The sequence below is a fragment of the Manihot esculenta genome, chromosome 18 (assembly GCF_001659605.2).
Source record: "Manihot esculenta cultivar AM560-2 chromosome 18, M.esculenta_v8, whole genome shotgun sequence".
Lineage (NCBI taxonomy): Eukaryota > Viridiplantae > Streptophyta > Magnoliopsida > Malpighiales > Euphorbiaceae > Manihot > Manihot esculenta.
Genome location: NC_035178.2, coordinates 5,436,402 through 5,459,070, shown reverse-complemented (window position 1 = coordinate 5,459,070; position 22,669 = coordinate 5,436,402). Strand labels below are relative to the sequence as shown.

Sequence of the window (22,669 nt, the reverse complement as noted above, 5' to 3'; positions counted from 1 at the left end):
TCTCGCATGTAAGTCCGCATTCAGTCTAACTCGTCTTTGAATTTGTAGAGGTTCATACATTGAACCCTAATAGAACTAAATTTTTATTAAAATTAAAATAAATTAACTGGTATTTTTAATAAAATAATTAAAAAGTTCAATGACATGTTTAATTGACTAATTTTAAAATATAAATAGATTAGCAAATTTTATAGTAAAAATTTGAAGACCGATAACAATTCTCCGCCGAATTTATTCTTATCCAAGGCCAACAGGGCAACAGCCGACTTACTCGTCCATGAATGATTTTGGGGCATGGATCGGTTTCGCAGAATTTACTTACCCAGAAATGGTAACTGAGAAAACGAAAAAGGAAGAATTTGTTTGGCGATGATATTGATGCGCAGAAGCCGAGCAATGACATGTTTATTTCTCAACCAATTAGTATTCCATCTTGCTCCATCCCACAGCCATAACGCTTCATCCACTTGCAAATCCTCTCGCTCTTTCTATTACTCCCTCGCCAAAAACGCTTGGGTAAGCATACGAAGCTCCTCTCTCTCTCTCTCTGTGCCAAACTTCACTCCATTGATTAGCTATCTAATTTCTCATGACTTATTCCTCAGGGTTCTACTTGTCCGATTTCGCATCCTGCAGTTCGTTCTTTTGCTTCGAATTCATCTACTAGAGCAATGCAAAGCATGGCAAATCCAGAGTCCATTACTTACCTCACGCAGCGTGACGCCGCCGAGATTGATGAGATTCTCATGGGCCCTCTTGGCTTTAGCGTCGATCAGTTGATGGTCAGTGTAGACATTAACATGCTGCTCACTCTGATTGGATTCTCTCGTCTTTTTCTTTTTCAATGAGTCTATTATTCTGTCGCAAATCTTATCCTTATCTCTATTATCTGAATTTTTAGATGGAATTCTACTTACTAATTCCTTGTTCAGTCTTTATACTAATGTTTCTAACGGCATTTACAGGAATTGGCTGGTTCGAGTGTTGCTACTTCCATAGCAGAGGTAATGCTAATAATCGTTATTATTTTTTCCTAGCTGCAGTTTCTTAGTAATCCTTGTTTCTCTCTTCATTTCCCACCAATTTGACGATAAATGTTTTGGGCTAAATGCAAGGAGTTGAGGAATTCTCTCTATTAATCCTCTATTTAATGTCCAAACAAGAGAATTTTGGGAAATAAAAATTTCTTTTCTCTTCTCTTCATTTCCCTCCATTCAAACAAAGCATGAGATAGTTAAATTTGTATATAAGGTAATATTATTAGCCAATGTTGAAAATATGAAGTTCTTTCTCTTGCTTCATGTTTCTATGTTCTTGATCCTTGAACCTGTCTCTCGCTGATTTATTTTATTATGACCTAAATTATTTGTCCTATCGTTAATCTATCGATGCAAACTTTTCCATCAAGCAGGGAATTCTTCACGCCACCATTGTTTTCCCCACTTTTATGTTATCTGTTTTACTGCACTTTTATATTCATCAATACATTTTGTTAACTGTAGGTTTTTTCTTAGGTAAAGAACCATAAAACTTGGTCTTCTATTAATAATGTAGCTAAACTTACTGTTCCCGTTGTCCTTGCTTCTTTGAATGGAACGTAGATGAACAATTTGGAAGTTTGCATGTGCACGCATCTTGACATTACTGCATATTTTGACCATGAGTAATTTTCCTGGTTCATAAATGCGTAAGTGTGCACCATTAATACCTCTAAAATTGCCAAGACTCATGTGGAAGGAGGGGAGGAAACAAGATGATTACTGAAGAAAATTTGATCTGCTGGAATAACTATGAACTTGATTCAGGTTGCCTTTTGAAATTTAATTTATCCTTTGGCAGGTTTACAAACCAAGTGAGTACAACCGTGTTCTTGCAATTTGTGGTCCTGGAAACAATGGTGGTGATGGTTTGGTAGCAGCTCGCCACCTGCATCACTTTGGATACAAACCATTTGTTTGTTACCCAAAGCGTACTGCCAAACCGCTTTATACTGGTTTGGTTACTCAGGTATAGACTTGCAAGTTGAAATTACTCATTAGATACTACAGTTCTTCATAGTTCTTATTTAATTTTAGTAATTTTGTAGCTGGAGTCGCTAGCAGTCCCTTTCTTGACAGTAGAGGATCTGCCTTCGGACTTGTCTAAGGACTTCGACATTCTAGTAGATGCAATGTTTGGGTTCTCATTCCATGGTAACTATTTGTTTTTTCTCTATTAGCTTTTTCTCAAGTCAATTCATGCTCAAATTGATGCTTTGGAAAGAACAATTCAAAATTATTTATTTTTTCCATGCTAGTCCATCGGTCTATGTGTATATACTAACAAATTAATATTGTTTTTATTATGAGCAGTTCAAACTTTGTTGGGTTTTCCCCATACGTTTCCATCAGTTTAGGTATATATACTAACAAGTTAAAATTGGTTTTATTCATGGAATATTGGATGCAAATTTTCAAAGAGAAAAGTTAAGTGCAATAGCTCTTAAGACTTTTCAAGTTGTTGGGTTATTGTGTAGCTCTTCTCATTTATTTAACTTGTGAAAATTTCATGTCTTAAAAGCGAAGTTAAAGTATCTGACTTTTTAATGAATGGCTTAGTTTGTATGATGTGCGTGGCTGGCTATGCAATCTATCTATGGACATTTCACTGCTGAGCCTCATTTGTTCCTATTTAATTTCTAACTTTAGCATCATACATATTTCAGGTGTCCCAAGACCACCTTTTGATGATCTAATCCATAAATTGGTCTACTTGCATAAGTGCAATCAAACTCGCCAAAAATCCTCAGTTATTGTCTCTATAGATATTCCATCTGGATGGCATGTTGAAGAAGGCGATGTTGGTGGTGAAGGAATTAAACCGGACATGTTGGTATGTTTCTAATGGGCGTTAGTTATCTTCACTTAATATCTGAAAAGCTTCTGATTATAACTTCGTGAAATTGACTCAACTTTTGATTTTAGTGAAGCAAACCATCTTGTTAATGCAACTTAGTATTTTATAGGTTTCTTTGACTGCTCCAAAGTTGTGCGCGAAGAAATTTTCTGGTCCACATCACTTTCTAGGTGGTAGGTTTGTCCCATCATCAGTAGTGGAGAAATATAAGCTGCATCTCCCACCATATCCTGGCACTTCTATGTGTGTCCGAATTGGAAAGTCTCCACAAGTTGATATATCAGCTCTAAGGGAGAACTATATTTCTCCTGAATTCCTTGAGGAGGAGGTGGAGGCTAATCCCATAGATCAGGTTTGTTTAGATGGTACCCGTGGTAATTTACTTTTGAATTTCTTTCCCTTGACGCCTGCAATTAAGCAACATGACAGTTAACCCCCCACCCCCTTCTTTTAAAAAAAGTCTCAATCATTTGACAAAATGTCAACGTCAATTTAATGTATCATAATCAAGCCATTTGCTGTCTTGCAGTTCTTAAAATGGTTCGACGATGCTGTGGCTGCTAGATTGAAGGAGCCAAATGCTATGTGCTTGTCAACTGTTGGAAAGGATGGAAAACCGTAAGTTTCTTTTCTTTGCTATTCATTGGTTGACACTTATTTTATTACTAAAGTCATCCTTCTTAATTGTTGAACTAGTAAATTTAAATAAAGAATGATTCTTTTAATTGATATTTTGTCTTATTGATTTTTTAAACAAGAGAAAGATGTTTTCAATATATTTGCAAGTGCTAGTAAGCATCAGTGTTTTTTGTGAGTTTCTCCAAGCATTTGATTTTGTTCAACAGTACTAGTGCAGATCACTTTCTTTTAAGTTGAAACTTAACAATTTCTTCAAAGTGAAGAATAACCTTCTTAACCATACAGAATGGAGTTTCTTGTAGAATAAGTCATATCAACTAGAATAGCTAGCAGTATAACCAACATACAGGAAACTAAAATGTCTCCAAGTTGAAACTAAAGATCTATTGCTGTAAATAAATTTTCTCATTAGTCGTTTCTGTCCAGGAACAAATCTGCTTTTCTATTTTAATGCAAAATTCTCTTGGATTCATATTGGCGTTTATGAATGAAAATTAGATGATTAGTGGTTCTATGCTGCAAATGTTTTCCCTGATCAATGAAGAGAAAAAGTGCATCACATTCTGCAATGATATTGGCTATTTAGATCAAAATGCTTATCATTTTTTACTCATGTTGTTGATTATCTTGTGGAAATGCTTATTTTATCCCTTTGGTTATGACCTGATTAATCATTCTATGACATGCTATTTTCTGCTGCAGCTCATCAAGAATGGTATTATTGAAAGGAGTTGATAAGGATGGGTTTGTCTGGTAGTATTCTGCAACTGCCATGGTAGTAGTGAAATCCTTAATGTGTTTCTAGAACTGCCTGCAGTTTTTAATCTTGCTGCAAGTTGTCACTTTCAGGTACACCAATTATCAAAGTAGAAAGGCACATCAATTATCTGAAAATCCTCAAGCATCTCTCCTTTTTTACTGGGATGGTCTCAATCGGCAGGTATTTCAGATTTCTTGTTTTCACATTAGTATGAACTTCTTTGTCCTTTTCTTTCCCTTCTTTTTCCCCCTTTATATATTATTGGACTTTGGAGCTTCACTTAGATGGAAGGATTATGAGGCAACAGTTCTAACTTACGTGTTGTTGATCTGTTGTGTATGCAAGCAAATATTTTATATATTTAAGAAATCTTAAGCCTTAAAGAAAAAAAAAAGGCCCTGCACTCCAATCCATACAACTAACGTTACATAAACCCCAAAAGAGGCCCTGGACTCCAACCCATGCAGCAATTGGAAATACATGCCAAAGGCCCAAAAAGAGACCTTAATCTCACGAAAATGGAAACTATAACAGGAGCACCGCCAGTGGATCGGGTAAAAGGAGAAAAGGAGAAAAGATGAGGCTTTCCTAGAAGGAATCTCCAGCAAGAAAAAAAAAGTAGGAAATACCCCTAGCCGGCTCCAAGGACCAATACTCAGCTAGCAATAATCACCCCATAAGGTAGAAAAATAGAGTGGGATTAAGGCAGCGTGTTGCGGCTCTATTTGGCCTTCAGGGGTGGTCCAAGTGAAATTCGATTTTGTGACACTGGAGGCACCTCCATCCATGCAACATGTTCACCCCTCCAATGCAAGACGATGCCACTAGACTGACCAAGTGCAAGCAGGTGAAGAAAGGAAGCCACTTGAGAAAACTATCCCTACATTCCCAAAAAAAATGCACATCACAAGCAAAAATAGAGCCAAAAGGCTACCATTGGCTTATAGAGTACCAAATCTAGCTAGATAAAAGAAAACCCTCTTTGAGAACTACAAGCTCTGCCAACCAAAAGAGAACCATAAATCTATATAGAGCCCCTCCCAGAAGTGGGGAGGGAAGACTCATTCTCCAAGTAAGAGAGGAAGGTCCCCCTTACTGGAAGGGGCAGTGGAAACCACTGAACGAGAAATAGAAGAGATGAAGCTTCTAGATATGGGAGGAAAAGAAGTGAGACTCTCTATATGGACTGAAATCACAGTCGTGCTCACATTTGTAATCGTAGGTATTGGAATTAGGCCTATAATGGCCGTAACGTAATAGTGACGGCTTGTCGAACATAAATTTTTTAAAAGAAATTGCAAAGTTCATAGAATATGCAAATGTTTAAAGAAAATTGCAAAGTTCATAGAATGAAGAGATATTTAATGATATGAGTACACTAAGATACATAATCAAATAATGAGTATAAATGCATCAAAATTAATTAAATTATTGTTGGACATCATTGGCAATAATCATTTAAAGCTAAAATAACATATAGTAAATAATAATTCTTCATGCTATAAGTTTATTGAAAAAACTGGACATCAAACATATTTGTCTTCCACAAATAAGCAAAAAACAAAAGCAAAAACGAAGATAAATAACTAAACTTATGTAAGATATAGATGTGTCGAACTAGAAAGACAATTGATAATTTTAGCTCAAGAGAGAAGAAGTAAGATTTGTATATAGATAATTAACTTTTGTGAAAATTTGAGAGAGAAAATGAGATATTACAGTTTAGAACTCCCTAAACTAGAGAAAAGCTCAAAAGTTATTGCTTCTGTCTGGTTAATAAAAAAAGGTGAGATAATAGACTATTATTGTTATTTAACGGGTAATTAACGACCTTTACCATTAAATAACGGGCATAACACCATTATAGGAACAATTTTTTCTTTGTCTTCAAATAACAGGTAATAACGATAATGGGAAGGCCAAAGAACTATAAATAACAGCCTTTAACAATGAAACGGTCTTTTTTAAAACCAATTACTCTGTTTTTAAATCTATTGAGATATATACATAATGTAACATATTTAAAGGCCTTTGCATAATGTATAATATATTATATTAACACTCGTATATATTATTTTGAATCCGTTAATAAAGGTCTTTAACTAACGTAACGGCCTTTATTGAGATATATACATATGCAACAGGTATCATTCAGAAGCTTCATTAAGTGTCGTGTAGTCATCGTGTGTTTTCTGAATATAGGGGATCTTTTTTTTGTGTTTTCATCTATATCTAGTAGCATCCATTGCGTAACATTTTGTTAGACATGACGTGTAGGTAAGGGTGGAAGGATATGTGCAGAAAGTCTCAGATGAGGAATCTGAACAGTACTTCCATAGCCGCCCTCGAGGAAGTCAGATTGGAGCAATAGTCAGCAAGCAGGTTCCCTTTACTTTCAGTTTATCAAATTGTACCAATACATGTACTACATGTCTGTATAGGCCGTGTGCATAATTTTCTTGCTTCTTTCCTTCAGAGTACTATAGTTCCTGGAAGGCATGTTCTACACCAACAATTCAAAGAATTAGAGGAAAAGTACTCTGGCGTGTAAGTTGTACTTTCCTTTTTTTATCCAATATTTTGAAGCAGTTTCTTCTCTCTTTTTGTCTTCTTTTGACAGAGTTCCTTGATATTTCTTGGTCTATTATCCTTTAGTTGAAAGATGACTAAAGTTCCATGAGCAACTTCACGTGAAATTATTAAAGTGGATTTTGTGTTAAGGGATTTACAATTGTTGTTGTTGTTATTATTATTATTATTAGCTTTTCCATTTATGAGATATGACTCCTTTGGGAGAAGACAATGATAAAATCTTCTCTCTCTCTCTTGACCTCTATCTAGGTTATGATCACACACAAACTTGATCCAGTTTTTCTCAATCTTAGCTTTATTCATATTGCCATTGACATCAAGTGTTGGAACATAACCAGCTTTCTAATCCAAGTTGACATAAGCAATGAATGTTACATATACAGGAAAATACTATTAGGTTATGTTCCAAGGATTTGGAAAGTAGTTATGTTCCAAGGTTTAACACTGATGATAATATGAATAAAGAGAGGGTCGAGAGAAATTAGATCAAGTTTGTCCTTGATTGTAACCTGGACAAGGGTCGAGAAGTAGAGTTCATTCATGCTGCAGAAACTTGATCCCGAAACCTAAACACTGGGGAGGATACAGGCTTAAACCAGAGCTTTTTGAGTTTTGGCAAGGACAACAGTCTCGCTTGCATGACAGGTGATTTTCATCCATTACTTCTGCCTTATTTTTTTTTTTATAATGCTGGTAAAAATTGAATGGAAAAGCTTTTCAGTTTCCAAACCAGTTAACAAATAACAAATCCTAGCTTATGGATACTTTCAAACCTATTATTACATGGGCTTATTAGGGCCGTTCGGTTCCAGTTCTGATACGGTTCTTGCTAAGAACCAGAACCGGAACCAAACCTCCGGTTCTTTCATTTTTAGGAACTATAATTGGAACCAAATTTCAGTACGGTTCCGGTATGGTTCTAAGCAATTTTAGTACGGGTACGGTTATGTTCCGATTCTTATTTTGGTTCTTTTTTAACTTTAATTTTAATTTCAATTCAAATCTTGATTTTTACAAATAAAATTATAATATTATTACGTTTATTTTAAAATAGTAAATAACTAATATTGAAATAATAATAAAAATAGTAATACTAATATTTAAACAATAATAATATCAATATTAACATATATTCTATATAATTCTCAGTAAAAATATTATATTATTTTATATATAATTATTAATTATATATTTTTAATATAAAAATACATGTGTAATTAATATATAAAGATATATTATATTATTAATATATGATTCACTCCTATAATGTAATTAAAAATTATAAAGTGATTAATATATTTATAGTTGAAATAACAAAAATATATATATATATATATATATAACCTATCTAGATAGAATAAATTATGATTAACTAATTAAATTACATTGTTAAAATTTTTTAATAACTAATTAGATTATATGATTATTTTATAATATTCTTAGTAACTATTTAATAGTTAAGAGAAAGAGTCATATTTAAATTATATGAATAATTTAATTTATAAAAGTAGTTAGATAATATTAAATATAAAAATAATTAAAGAGAGTATATATACACACAAGGAATTAAACTTTTATTAAGTTTGGAATAACTCTTAAATAACTATTTTGTTTATACCTTAACTTATTTACAATTTTTTATTATATATTATTTAATAATTTATAAAATTAAGATTTGAATTCATTAAATAGAATTCTATAATTTTAATAATATAAACTATAAGATCATATTGAAAATATATAAAATATAAAATATATTACTAAAATTACATAATATAACCATAATATCACTAAAATCATTTAAAAAACATATATATAATAGTTCTGGTTTAGTACAGTTCTGATACGGTTCCGGTTCGGTTCTTGACAAAGAATCAGAACCAGAACCAAATAGTTAAATAAGTTCAGTATGGTTCGGTTTCTGCAATATTGGTTCTTTTTCAGTTCCGGTACGGTTTGGTACGGTTCTTCAGTTCAGGACCCCCAAGAACCGTGCACAGCCCTAGGGCTGATATGGACTTAATATTGATTCTCAAATTGGGGCTTAATTGGTTCTGAACTTCCTGAACCAGTGGATGAGGTCTGCCAAATCCTTGGAATTTTTGGGGTGAGCATGGTTTGGTTACTCTAACCATTATTATTATATATTATTGAACTGGATTGATAGGAGCAGTTTGGAGAATTTTCAAGCCATAACTGAACCATTGGAAGCGGTTCACTGATGAACTAAGTAATGCTTACAACAGTTCAGATCAGTTAAACCAAAAAGCCATGCAATTATAATAGGTGAACTATTGACACAACTAGTTCATGCTTAAGGACAAAGAACAAATGAATTCACACTAAAGATAAAAATGGGGTAAATAATATGGCTACAAATGAGTAAATAAATACAAACACATAAAACTCTATCCTAATAAAATTGTAAAAAGGAATTTGAAAAACTATGTAAATAACATGGCTCATATAAATAATTAACAAAGGCTAATAAGAAAATGTAACAAGAAGGAAATATAATATTTCACTAATACATAGCGTACAAATTATTTACTTATAGTATCTTAAAACAACCATATAAACATAATTGGATATTCAAATGTTCAACCAATATGGTATACCATTAGTAGGTCCAAGCTAACTGCTAAATCGTATATTTGAAAACCTTGACTGAACCAAAAACCACGATAGTATCTGGTTTCAATAACCAAACCAATTGCATTAGTTTAATGGACTTAGAATAATAGATTATTGAGAAAAATTAAAGACAATAAGGAATAGTATAAGATTCAAATAGATTCACTATAAATTACATAAAAATATAAGTGTAATTTTATATGTATATTAGATGAATCGTATAATGCATCTACAAGTTATTCAATGAATATAGTTTCTTATAGTTATTGAAAATGGGAGGTAGGAGGTGGCTTTAACATCGTTTGAACAACCGTATTCAATTCAAGTGAGTTGGACCTATTGCAAATGTATGTGTTGTTCTTTATTCGCAGGTTGCAATATGTCCCCCAAGAGATCAATGGGAAGCAAGTATGGAAAATTGTGCGGTTGGCTCCCTGACTAGTATCTTCAACTTCTTCATTGTGATGCTCGCCATTCATGGTATCTTGCTATTTGCTGCTGTGTATTTTGTTTGATTCAGCAGTATGCATGTATAATACTATGTTTCTCTCTCTCTCTCTCATGTAGTGACAGCATTCCGAAGTATATTGTCAGCCGTTTGAGTAATAAATAGTAACTCGCTGATGAAGCACAATGGTAGAGATAAGATTATGGATCAGACACTCGTCAGGTATATGTTTTAAGTGAATGGCATTATTGGAGGATTGGGTTTTGGAATTGCATTTTATTGAATGAATGGTTTTGAATGATAACCAGTGAAACTAGTAGTGAAGAAAAACATAACATGCAACGAAAATGGTGGATGTGGTAAAGGCATTTCTGATATAGTTACAAGTGTGTGATTTCAAACAGATGAATTCAAACTATTCATAATAATATTTCTCGCCAAAGATGCTACGGGCTTTGTTATTATGCGACTTTGTTAACCGTGCTGTGCACAAACCATAGTTGTTAAACTTTCCGGTTCTATTGAGTTATGAAACCCATATTTCTGAAAACTGGCACGAAGTGGATTAAATTGACCAGGGAACTGGCAAACTGGAACCCAGCCGGTTTGAATGGGTTCTCTGATTCTAGCAAAAATCAATCAGCTGAAAGACAGCATTAGGTGATGAAGGCCGGATCATGGGGTTAACTCACGTGCCTGTATAACATTTGTTTCGCATTACGCTGTTTTTAAATCTGTTGCATACACATATATCTCAATATCCACCAAATTTTATTATTTTAAATTATATATTATATTACCATTTTATTTTTCGTTAATGTAAAAAATTTACTATTATAAAAAGTTATAATTTTAAATAAATTTGTTATAAATAAATAAATATTATTGTTTTTTTTTTGAAATGGAAATAAATATTATTGTTTAAAAGTTCTATTAAACATTGAAATTATTTTTTGAAAAATATTTAATTTAAGCAAATATATATTAATAATTGTTAATAAAACGTATAAACTATTAAATTATAATGAACTATTATTATTGGAGGCTTTATAATATTTATTTAATAGTATGCTGGTTAAATTCAGTTTAATCCCCTTAATGTTTCTATTTTCATCTGTTTAATGAGCAGATCAGCCCAGGTTAAAAACACCAGGTGCAACCCTTTCCAAAAACATGATTGCGGTGCCGCTCCTCTCGTTGGTCGTCTGACCTGTCCAACGCTTTGCATAAGATCATTTTTCTCTGTTTAAGCTTTTCTTAAATTTCATCTCCGTGTTTTGGGCCCGAGTGAGGCGGATGATTGAATATGTGAAAACAAAAAAAAAAAAACTTGCTCTAATTGTGCGGTCTTCACTTTGTAAATTAAGAAAAAATTTATGAGTTTCATGTAAACTCATTATTATCGATGATCAATTTATAACAATTATAAATATGATAGTTTTATGTAGTAATTTTTCATACGTCTCTCCCATGGTTTAGTAATGTTTTCCCTTTTTTGTATAGCACAAAATTTAAAAAGGAAAAATGTAGGAGTCTCTTTTTGCAAAGGTGAAGTGGGATCTTTTCAAATCAGTATAAGCACGTCTCTTAGTTTGGAGGTTTCCTCAATGGATTCTAGTTGGTAATAAAATATTGGATTGGTTGGAGGAGGTTAAATATTGATCCTGACCAAACTGGGCTCCACAAATTTAAAAAAAATAAAAAAAACAATGAGGAGTTTCTTTTCAAGGTTCTTTTGACCAGCTGAAGCCGAATTCTGACACACGCCTTTTTCTGAAAGTCCAATTTATTTGATGCTTAGGGTGACCACCCCACTTTCTTTTCAAAGGAGATGAGATGAGATGAGAGTTAGTGGAATATCAAACATCTCAGTCTCAGGGTCTTAGAATTCCTGTTCCTTTCTTGTCATCATGCATCCCACTACATATCCAAGCAACTGAGGTGGGGAAATTTTCTTTTTTTTTTTTTTTTTTCCTTTGAGTTGCCTAATAAATGATTAGTAGATAAATATTCTCCCTCTAAAAAACCCTCAAAGATCTATGATCCTTTGATAGGTTTATAGATAGCTCTTCCCAAGTGGGTACAGCTGATCAACATTCATGAGTCATAAGCATTGGAGCTATTAAGAAATCCTTCTGTTGGCCATTTGACTCCTAAAAATAAAAAATTCACCATAGGTGAGCTCATGACCATCCATTAGTGGAGGTTGAGCAGTTGCTGAGTGAGTGGCCACGTCCTGGACAAGTTTAGTTTAGGAGTTGAGAGATGATGCCTTAAGAATGTTCTGATAGAATTAGAAAGTATTTCACTAGGGATGCGTTTGGTTGTAAGCATATGAGGAAAAACATTTGAAAATGTGCATGACCTTACAATTTCTAAAGGTTTCTGTTGATAAACATAATATCTCAAAAGCCTTTGTTTTTCCTTTTAGTTTTGAGAGACTATAGTGGAGTTAAATCATTGTCATCTACACATATTCAACTTCTTAATCATTGGATAATGAAGATTCATGGGATTGTGCGGTTGTTAATATGTATACTCAAATTAAATTTCTATATAATATATTATTTTATTTAAAATAAAAAAAATCAATTTATTTAATTTTAAAAATTTACAATTTGTATGAAAATAAAAATACATATAATTTTACAATAATTTATTTAAAATTTTTTGGAAGCTTTTCATTGACATCAACAGTAATACATTGGGAGTGTAAATGAATATGCATGGGTGAGAGTGAGCAGCTTTCTCAGTCAACAAATCTTCCTACTCCCTACAAAATCAGCAGTGCCAACTTTTTCATTTTTTTTTTTTCACAATACATAACTTAAATTATTTTTTTAATGTCAATTAATCTTCTAATTAACTTGAGCTCGAAATTGTATAGGTTGAATGCATGCATGCAAGCAATGTAGTATCAAGATTCAAGAAGACAGAATCTTATACTTTGACATTTAGTTGATAATATATTTTAGGATATGATTTCGAGAAAATAATGCAAATTATTTGATAGATGTTTTTGGTGAAATTGAAAGAAAATAATAACCCTAATGCCCACTTAAGTCAAAAGAATTAGGTTTGTGACAGAATGTGTTTTTGTTTGTATATGATTGTTATGTTATGCCCAAAATTTTCCAAAAGAATTAGTTATGCATCTTTTTCTTAGGTTTAGCATCCAAAGTTTCCTCATACTTTTCCAAATTACTTCATACCAAATCCATTTAACTTGGGTCCACACCAATATGGTTTCATCATATTCATTACAAATGAATTGATGTTTTTTTCTAATATGTCGTTTTAGAATTTTTTTTTATTTTTAAATATATGTCATTTTATGATTTTAAAGTTTCAATAAATATTTTTTTTATTTATTTCTTAAAGTATGTTTAAAATGTTAGTAATTAGGTTCATTCTATCCTATAACATATAAAATATAAGATTCTCTATGATTCAGATAAGTGTCCTTGATTTAACTAATTTTAGTAACCTAAGAAAATTTACTTCGATATAGATTGGATTGGCCAAATATAATCTAATGAAATTAGAATAGGATGTCAATTTTCTACACATTAGTAGTATCACTAGAGTCGTAAATAGACGAACGGTAAATTAAACTGATGTGACGTACATGATAAATAGAGTATGAGCTAATTGACTCCACATTTGTTAACCAACTGTCCGCTTTTAATAAGCCACTAAACACATCTGCAAGAAAATATTTCTGTCCAATTCAATAGAATGTGATATTGAGGTATCAAAACAACTAGAAATATATATCATTGATCTAATCCAAAACAAGAACATCCCACAGCCTTTACCGAATTCACCATCTTGTCTTTCTCAAGAAATCTTAACATCTCCAAACTCAATATCTTATTCATAAACTCTTATTCATTTCCTGCATTTATTTTTCATTGAATCAATCTCAATCCATTAATTTTCTCATTGAATTGAACTATGTTTCGGATTTTTTCATCTGAAAATCTCTCAAAAAATGTTAATAAAGTATGGATTTTTAATCTGACATTTTCTTTTATAACCACTTAAGTATGTTTTTTGCAATACTAAAATATATATGTTATTGAGTTGATGGTTTAGTGATGCTTCATTTTGTCTGTATGTTTTAAAAAAAAAAGAAAAGAAAAGAAAAACAATCTTCCAAATAGAAAATGGCATGGAAGCAAAGTCTCATTAGCAAAAAAGCAATAAGATCAATCCTGGAAATAGTACAGGGAAAAGTTTTTAAGGCCATAGAAGAAATATAATATTATTATATACAGAAACTCTATGGAAAAAAATAAATAAAAATAAAGTGGAGAACCACCACAGACCATACTTTAGTGGTTGACCTCGTGCTTAGTTCAGCCATGAATGTGCTTATCAGAATAAACCCTTTTTCCATTCACCAACGATTTCCTTTTTTCTTTAACTTCCACCACCACCCAGCCACCGCCACCGCCACCTGGCCTGGCCGGCTCTTGTCATCTAATATATTAGTTGGAATCCTTGTTTTGTTAGTTTGTTGGTTAGCCAGTTGATCCTCCTCCATTATTTTGTTTAACAAACAAAATCATATTAATTATCATTAAATGCATGATTAATGAGATACTTAAGATTATTTTTGAGCGTGTAAAAGCATTAATGTATCCCACCTCCCATACCGTACACGTGGCCCACATATTGATTTGATCTAGTGGTGGGGCATCCACCACAATGAAGCCTAAAACTTTATTATTCTAATATACATATATATAATAATAATCATGATGTATCTGCTTAGCAAACAGTGGAAGCCATGTGCTTAAGCTTAACCCAAAAAAAATAAATAAATAAATAAAAAATAAAAGGATGCTGAGGGATGGTGATGTGCTTATTCAATCATGACCATTCAATTAAATGAAAGTCTCTCAATCAAATGATAGATAGATAAAGACATGTTCTAGTAGGTAAGCTATGCACATCGAGGAGAGGAGAGGAGAGGAGATGGAGAGGGGCACTTCACAACTTCACATTATCTAAGGGCCAAGATTTTGAATTATGCCATTGCCAATCCTGGCCCTTTTCTGTAAGGTCATCATCAGTTTTTTTCATTCACCTTTTTCTCTGGGGACAACACAAGCTGCCATTGCCTTAAAAGATAAATCAAACCCCTAACTGTGACAAGAGATTATCAACATTATGAAAAGCAGAGGCTACCATAACCATTAACCCAATATTGGATAAACTGAGCCTACTTGTACTACTCCACAGACCCAGATGTTCCTTTCTATCGTTTTCTTTGAACCCACAAATAAATTAGAGATAGATGGATATTCGTTCCTTCTCTTTCTTCTCTTCTCTTCTCTTGCCCTGTAACTATTGGTAACGGCTACTTTAACCAATGATTCATAAAAGAGACAGGGATTGGGGTGGTGGGCAGAGCAAGAATACACATAGGGATTTTGTCCACTTGCTAGTTGCTACGCCCACAAATGGATAGATAGACATTGGACAAGAAAGATAGCCTAACTTCTGCTTCCCATTTACTTATTCAATTGCACAGTCAGATCCCACTTTCATGATAACTTTGCTTTTACCATCCTACCAGAGAGACTATGGACAAAGAAAGCAGATAGATTTCCCCCCTAATAATGAGCGAGATATATACACTCACTCAAAGCATTGGTGGACTTGGCTGCTTTATAACGCAAACGCAGGGGTGTGACAAATCATCAAACAATTGGTCCCACCCCCAACTATAGAAAGAAACCTGTGATATAAGCCGAGCATTCCAGGAGACTAATTTAGCTTTGCTAATTCCATAGACTACCATGAACCCAAATGTAGCATCCCTTGAGGATATGAGAAATGATCACCACCATCCATACCCTTGAGGATTGGGAATCTCATCAGATGGAACCCCACACGGTAATAAAGAGGGTCCTGCAACATGTACTTGTACAAACACTTTCCAGGCATAATTAATGGCCTTATGTCAGTTGATCATTCCACATTCAAGGAAAAAAAACAGCACGCAAAAGAAAGACACTCTCTGGAATATGGTCCATTTATGTATGAAAATATTTGGCATTTATTACCCATCTCAACGTTGGCTACAATAACAATTATAAATTCAACTGTCAATTGCTACAACATCACATCTGAAGAAAACAAACACTAAGAAAGAGGAAGGTGTATCAATCTCTGAGCATTTAGTTCTCAACAGCTACAACTAAGACTAGCTACCATTTGAATAAAAAATAATGCCAATTCCTCCAAATAGTGAATACTTGCTCCTTGCAATTGCTCTGATTTCTCCCTTTAGTTCACCTTTACAACATCATTACGAGTTTCAACTCATCTTGGTTTCTCCATACCAAAGGATAAACAATTGTACCTCATTGCATTTTTCGTGCGCCTTCACATCGCAAGCCCACCCCTTATCTCTGGCAGCCTTATCATTTATGATCAAATGAATATAAAAGAAAAAAGAAACATAAATTTTAGAAGCATACCAATACAACAAGATCCATCGGTCTAACTCTTACAGAAAGATCTATCTACCTTCTGCATTAGCCCCTTCTTGATTACATCCTCTTAAAGAACCAAAACAAAGAAAAATTGTGGTCCTTCATTGAGCTTCTGCTTCACATGCCATTTTCAACATCACAGGACAAGGTCAGAAGTTGTTTACTCAGCTTTCTAAGATAAAAATTATTGAGACCTTGCGGGCTTATATAACCTGTTCTTCCTGAATTCAATTCCCGCAAAAATTATGCTTGCCACTTGTCCTACAGCCAATATAAGAACTTATAGTACATCTTCCTGCAGTGCAAATGCCTACAAGATAGAAACAAACTTTGGTGCATCATCTCTTGGCCCTTCAAGAGATCGATACATGTATAATGTATCAACAAAAGTGCTCACGTTCACATCAAATTCATGATTAATCACTTCCACTACCAAACGAGGTAATGCTTGAGCAACCTGCTGGCAACCACCAGGAGTTAACTTACAGGAAGACATCCAAAGGAATCTCATGTTGTAATAGTGATGCAGACCAGAAAGCAAAGCTGCATCACCAAATGGACAATCCCTAATCTCAAGCTTCTGCAATCTAGGGCAGCCTTCAAGCAAATACTTCAGACCCATGTCACCATCCCCAGCAAAAGCAACAGACAGGGTCCTAACTGTTTTCCCGTATTTTCCGATATAACTAAAAGCTCTGTCAGTCAATAAACCTGATACAGCAAGCCGAGTAAGCTTCTTACAGTTCATAACTATGGCTCCAAATCCTTCATCCATAGGCTCTCCAGTGACATGATCAGGCCTGTGACGTCCCATTATACAAAGACGGAACACCACAAGATCTGGACAGTTCTTTGACATGGCTATAACAGCTGCATTTGTCATCCGCTGGCAAAAGTACAAAATAGATTGAAGCTTTCTACAACCCTCTGAGATGGCTTGGAGGCCCACTTCAGAAACAGGGCCTTCACTATCTTCCCGAGCATCAATAGGAAAAACCCTCAGCTCACGAAGTTCCTTGCATGTTGCAGCCACAGCCTGAAGCCCTTCATCACATATCGAATCAAGGACCTGCAGAAAAAACAAGAGTCAGCTTCCAAAGATGCAATCCATAAAATAATAATAATAATAAAATAAACATCACATGACATACCCAGAAAATTTGAAGCTTATGGCAATTGCTTATTATGGGTTTAAGCTGTTCAGCATTGATATTTGCATAGCTCAAGTTCAGAGAAGTGAGATTGGCACAAACTGGATAAATTGCTGGCAAGTAATCTGGAATGATGTCCCTAAAGCCAGATAGGCAAACTAGGGATTTGGAGGCAGCGAATGCAGATACATAATCTGGTCCTTGTTCGCCCTGAACAACATCCTCTGATGGTCGAAATGATCCTGTCCCAAGATGTGTGAGTTGCGGAGCTCGCACCATCAGGCGGTACAACTGGCCAACTGAAACATATCGGTTTAACCTGAGTTTCTTCAGTGAAGGTGAACGTGCAACCAGCCTCTCCAATGCATCAAAATTAATGGGGCATTCTACGCAATCAAAAATCAGAGATTCCAGACATATTTCACCCTCTGGAAAACATGATATCCAATCGACTTCGTCATCGGAAACCTCAGATTCAATCAGATCAAGCACCCTCAGATGTCTGTACACAGGATTTAGCAATTCACGGTAAGTTACAAGTTCATCGGCGAAATAACTTTTCACATTGCAATTTTTAATCATTTGAATCATTTCTTTGATATTCCAGCAACTGAAAATAGACATTATTTAGATTCATATTTCTACTAAACTCCAATTAAAGAAACAGACACAAAAATCGCCAACAATCCCAGTTAAGTAACTTCTGATTAGTTTCAAACTCGACAAGGATCTAAACATCCGTTCTGTAAATGCAAAACCAGAAAATAATGATGCCAATCTCTTGAACTTAGATTCAGCGCATAATAACAAACACAAACCGAATCAACAAACCCCAATTAAATTTTTAACTTCTATATCGCCTTTAGCTATAGACGAAAACCCATAAAAGACAACACTATATCCAGATCTAATCAGCCAATACTTGCGTATATAACAACCCAATAAGCATGCGCTCCACGATAAAATCGAAAACCCACATACCTGCACCTACTAGCAACCACAGCAAGCCCGCTAGTGCCAAACCCATCACAACACACCAGCACGAGCTCCTTAAACCCAAAAAAGGACTCTGCCAGCAGCGCAAGATCGTCGTCCGTCACGGTCATGCGCTTCAGGTGAACCTTTTCGAGCCACGGGTAAGCCTCAGCCATGGCAGAAACCCAGGGCGCGAAGTGGGCCCCCCAATTGGGCGGCATGAGGTTGAAATCGGCGAAGCGGGGTTTACCCTTCAACGTCACGGACCGGATTCGGGTGAAACGCGACGTGGCGCGTCGCGGAGAGACGGCATAGCAGTTCCCGATGAACAGGTCGGATCGGGTAAGTGCCTCAACACGGTACCACGACCTGCAGACCAATGACGCAGCGTTTCTGTCCCGGCGTGAAGTCAAAAAACAGAGAACGTTCTCGAGGACATTTTCCAGGACCTGGTCAGGAAAAGAAGCTTGATATTCAGGGATGGAACTGGGTCCAGAACCAGAAGTAGAACCAGAAGTACAAGTCTGGGTCTTGTTGGAACACGAATCAATGGTGGTAACAGAATCAGAAGGCGGAGATCGGTCGTCGTCTTCAGACATTTCAGTTCGATCTTCCCTCATGAAATTTGGGTTTGGAGAGTGATTCTGCGATCTGGGTTTTTTGTTGACGACCATAAAAAAGGCAATGGTTGTTGATTGGGAGTTAGAATTTCAGATCATGAAAAGGGTTCTGCTGTATTCTGGAAGAAGAAGAAGAAGAAGAAGAAGAAGAGAGCTTGATTGGAGTAGTGGAACAGGCAAGAGATTGTGTGAGAAGGAGAAATAGAAGGGAGAAGGGATTATTAGTTTAGTAAGCATAATTGGTGACAAGAGGGTGTGAAGAGTAGGCTGTGATGTCTGATGGACAGGGCATTGGGATTCTCCATGCCCCTCTCTCTCTCTCTCTCATCTGCAATATCCAATGGCTCTCCTCCATTATTTGGAAGTTTTTCTTTTCTCCCTTTTTACAAGCTTTTTTTTTTGTCCTTTAATTACCATTTTTTCTTCTAATTTTCCTTTTTAAGGTTTTGGGTTTTCTTCCCTTTCTCCTCTCCTTCCTCATATTGTTAAAAATTTGCAAAAGCTATTGTGGTTTTTGGAATCTACCATTATCATTCTCACTCTCAAACTCTTTTACTTTTTATTGGGCTTATTGCATAAATTGGCTAAAACCTAGTTGACATTGTTCAGCTTCATGCCATTGACTCTAGGGTAAAAAGGCTTACTTGAGGTCATGATCAAGTCAGATTCAAAACTTTTGCTGTCAATGGAGAATCAAAAAATATATTAAACACTATGTTATCGGTTGTCCTTATCTTACTAATAAAAAAAACATTTTATAGAATTTCATCTTATTTTTATTAAAAAAAACCCTTTATTATCAATATTTTTTTTTTCTAACTAGTAGTAAAAGTAAAGAAAGTGGAGAAGAGATGAGTGATTTGTAACTATTGGAGATGGCACTCATCATCTGGTAAAAGAAATTTATGAGATGGCTTAAAAGTGAAGTGAAAAAATGGACCATTGGTAAAGGGTTAGGTTTCCCTTTGGCATTGGGTGAAAACGTAAAATTTTAAATTAGGAAATGGGCTTACTTTGCAATAAACGAAAATGAAAGGACAAATTTGACAAGGATCATTTTGTTAATTATTAAAAGAATATTTGAGAGATTTATCTCTACGCTTTACAAGTGAAAGTAGAAAAAGCACGGTCCAATCAAAGCCCCAGTACTTACTGAAGCTTTTCAGGATGGGGCTCACTTTGACGCCTGAGCAAAGCTGACACACTTACATGGCACTCTCAGATTTCTGTCTTCTTCACGCGCCAAAAACTCTTCGTGAGGCGTGAGATCACTTCCCCGTGATTATTTTAGGTAAAGAGTGGCTGCCGGGCCATCAGACTCTGAATTTTCAATTTTTTTAATAAAAATTTAAATTAACTAAAGACTCGTATCAAGTAAGAAAAATTAAAAAAATTGAATAAAATTAAATTATTATATTATTTAATTTAAAAATAAACAATATACATGAAAAATTAAACATTTAAAAAAAATAATTAGGCATGTACTATTTGTTTGTGGGGTTGCTGATGTAACATATAGATTTTGGATTTAATATTAGATCTGATTTGTAATGTGAAATTTACTCAATCAAACATTATAAGTTTTTATGTAAACCTTGGTGAGTTAGTGGGTTTGTTGGCCAAATACTGGCATCAATTGCTCACCGGCTTGTAAGCATTATTGTTATTATTAAGATGTAGGCTTGTGAGTTTTTTCTTTTTAGAGATCCTCTTTGCCTTTTTTTGGGTTATGGGGAAGTTTAAACCTTTCTTATTTTTTTCCACTCTTTTGGTAACTTGGTAAAAGCCTATTTTTTTCCATACCTTTAAAATGATTGCTAATCTTAATAATCATATCTCATCAATCTGTTAAAACTTGGAAGAAATAATAAATAAATTTTATTTTAAAAATTTTTTCTAATGCCCTTATGTTCAATTTTAAGCTACAAGAGAACTATCCTTGTAAAAATCCCAATTACAAGTAACGGACACTTGCAATCCAATTTCAATTACCTCTCCTTGTAGCAGCGTTAATCAATAATTCCAGCATGAATTCAACACTGGTGGAATCAAACCAAGATTTAAAATCATTGGTTCAATAATTGATTTGGTACTTCTAACTACCTTTTTTTTTATCTCTTCTTTGGGAATCTTTTTATTTCAAGTTGTATATATTATATTCATTCTCAATGAATTATGCACTGAAAGAATACAAGAATTGAAGTATCAATTTTGTTAAAAAAAATAATTTTTTTTATTGTTTATACTTAAAATATGTGATAAATCTTAAATAAAAAATGGGTATCTTCTGATTTCGTGTATAGTCTAGCTACAAAGCATCCAAAAATAAATATCTATTTAAAACCCAAAATTCATCTAAAATTTGTCAGAGAAATGAAATAAGAAAAACAATAGTATGAAGAGATTTGTCCCTTAGTTCTTGGGCTTATGCTAGGAACGGTGCGTGACAATAGATTGAAAATTAGAAGAAAAAATTTCCACTAAAATATCAAATTTACCATGATTATATATCAGAAGTTAAAAATATTAAATTTAATTTTGAAAAAAGAAAACCCAAATGACTTTTTCATCATAAATTCTCGGTGAAAATTTCCAACTTGGGGCATACCAAATTGTGTTAAAATAAAGAAAAGACAGGAGGAGCATGAGAATACATGTAGCAAACAGAAGTTAAGGAATGCGAGGTTGCCTTTTTTTTCCAAGAGTTGTTTTGTCCATATACAATTGAAGGTTTCTTTCTCTTGAGTCAAATAAAAGAGCCTTCCTCTTTTTATGGTTTGATTTCCGCTAAACAAGCAATATGATTTTCAGAAGCCCAACAGCAAAAAAGCTTGAAACAAACAAAGGATACTAGAAAAGAACCTCACTTTGCAACTCATCCTTTCTGGGTAGATTTAAAAAAATTAAAAAATTTTGCTAGCTTCCCTTGTTAGAGGGGTTGTTGCTCTTTAGATAGGTTCATTGCCTTAGATTTATAGCCTTTCCCATTTTCTTTTGCCATGGTCCAAAGGCCCTTTTGTTTCTTTGTAGTTTTCCTAATCACTTAATCATTAGATAACATTTTATTTATTTACAAAACGATCAAATGGACCTCTGATTGCAACTTTTATAATGAGAAAATTCAAAATTATCTTTAAAAAATTCGAGAAGACTGACTAGATTAGGTAGATATAAAATAGTGAATTCTTAAAATCATTTAATTTGAGTAATGCATAATTAACTAAAAAATTTTAAAAAAGAAATGAGAAGATCAATTAAATCTGACCCAATTAGTATTAAACCCTAGGGTTGCTGTTGGATTATCTTTACTAGACAATTTGGGCTCAAATTCCGAATTAGGCTTTCAAATATTTGGGTTGGTTTATGGGCTTTAAAGGTCAACATGTAGATCACGAATTCGAAGCTCCAAGCCCAATAGAATAATCTAGAAAACGAATTTGACCGTT

At 34.1% G+C, this 22,669-nt stretch overlaps 2 protein-coding genes across 3 annotated transcripts; one reads left to right on the top strand and one right to left on the bottom strand.

The window, feature by feature from the left end:
* The first annotated feature begins 207 nt into the window (after positions 1–207).
* LOC110606729 (pyridoxine/pyridoxamine 5'-phosphate oxidase 1, chloroplastic) lies at positions 208–10,432 on the top strand. Of its 2 annotated transcripts, none has more exons than XR_002486560.2 (15): positions 208–516; positions 606–782; positions 966–1,004; positions 1,840–2,007; positions 2,087–2,192; positions 2,705–2,871; positions 3,005–3,247; positions 3,425–3,513; positions 4,237–4,287; positions 4,384–4,474; positions 6,572–6,676; positions 6,771–6,841; positions 7,136–7,531; positions 9,892–10,000; positions 10,088–10,432. XR_002486560.2 is itself a non-coding variant. In XM_021745686.2 (15 exons), the coding sequence occupies exons 1-14, from the start codon at positions 370–372 to the stop codon at positions 9,956–9,958; spliced, it is 1,617 nt and encodes a 538-aa protein (XP_021601378.2). In that variant the 5' UTR covers positions 209–369; the 3' UTR covers positions 9,959–10,000; positions 10,088–10,432. The 2 variants fall into 2 exon arrangements, 1 of the variants encoding a protein (XP_021601378.2); XM_021745686.2 differs by having other exon boundaries at positions 209–516; positions 7,436–7,531.
* A 5,588-nt stretch (positions 10,433–16,020) lies between these two features.
* On the bottom strand, positions 16,021–19,640 carry LOC110606057 (transport inhibitor response 1-like protein). The gene is made up of 3 exons (XM_021744790.2): positions 18,610–19,640; positions 17,629–18,130; positions 16,021–17,546 (listed from the first exon to the last, which is right to left on the bottom strand). The coding sequence occupies exons 1-3, from the start codon at positions 19,275–19,277 to the stop codon at positions 16,788–16,790; spliced, it is 1,929 nt and encodes a 642-aa protein (XP_021600482.2). The 5' UTR covers positions 19,278–19,640; the 3' UTR covers positions 16,021–16,787.
* Between the last annotated feature and the right edge of the window lie 3,029 nt (positions 19,641–22,669).

Bases quoted from the DNA above. Each gene is read 5' to 3' on its own strand.
- LOC110606057 (XM_021744790.2), bottom strand. From the start codon at position 19,277: ATGGTCGTCAACAAAAAACCCAGATCGCAGAATCACTCTCCAAACCCA. The intron at 18,131-18,609 runs GTATGTGGGTTT...TCCTGTGTACAG, and splicing joins GTGGTTGCTAGTAGGTGCAG to ACATCTGAGGGTGCTTGATC. The intron at 17,547-17,628 runs GTATGTCATGTG...TTTTTTCTGCAG, and splicing joins ATAAGCTTCAAATTTTCTGG to GTCCTTGATTCGATATGTGA.
- LOC110606729 (XM_021745686.2), top strand. From the start codon at position 370: ATGATATTGATGCGCAGAAGCCGAGCAATGACATGTTTATTTCTCAAC. The intron at 1,005-1,839 runs GTAATGCTAATA...ATCCTTTGGCAG, and splicing joins TTGCTACTTCCATAGCAGAG to GTTTACAAACCAAGTGAGTA. The intron at 7,532-9,891 runs GTGATTTTCATC...CTTTATTCGCAG, and splicing joins CAGTCTCGCTTGCATGACAG to GTTGCAATATGTCCCCCAAG.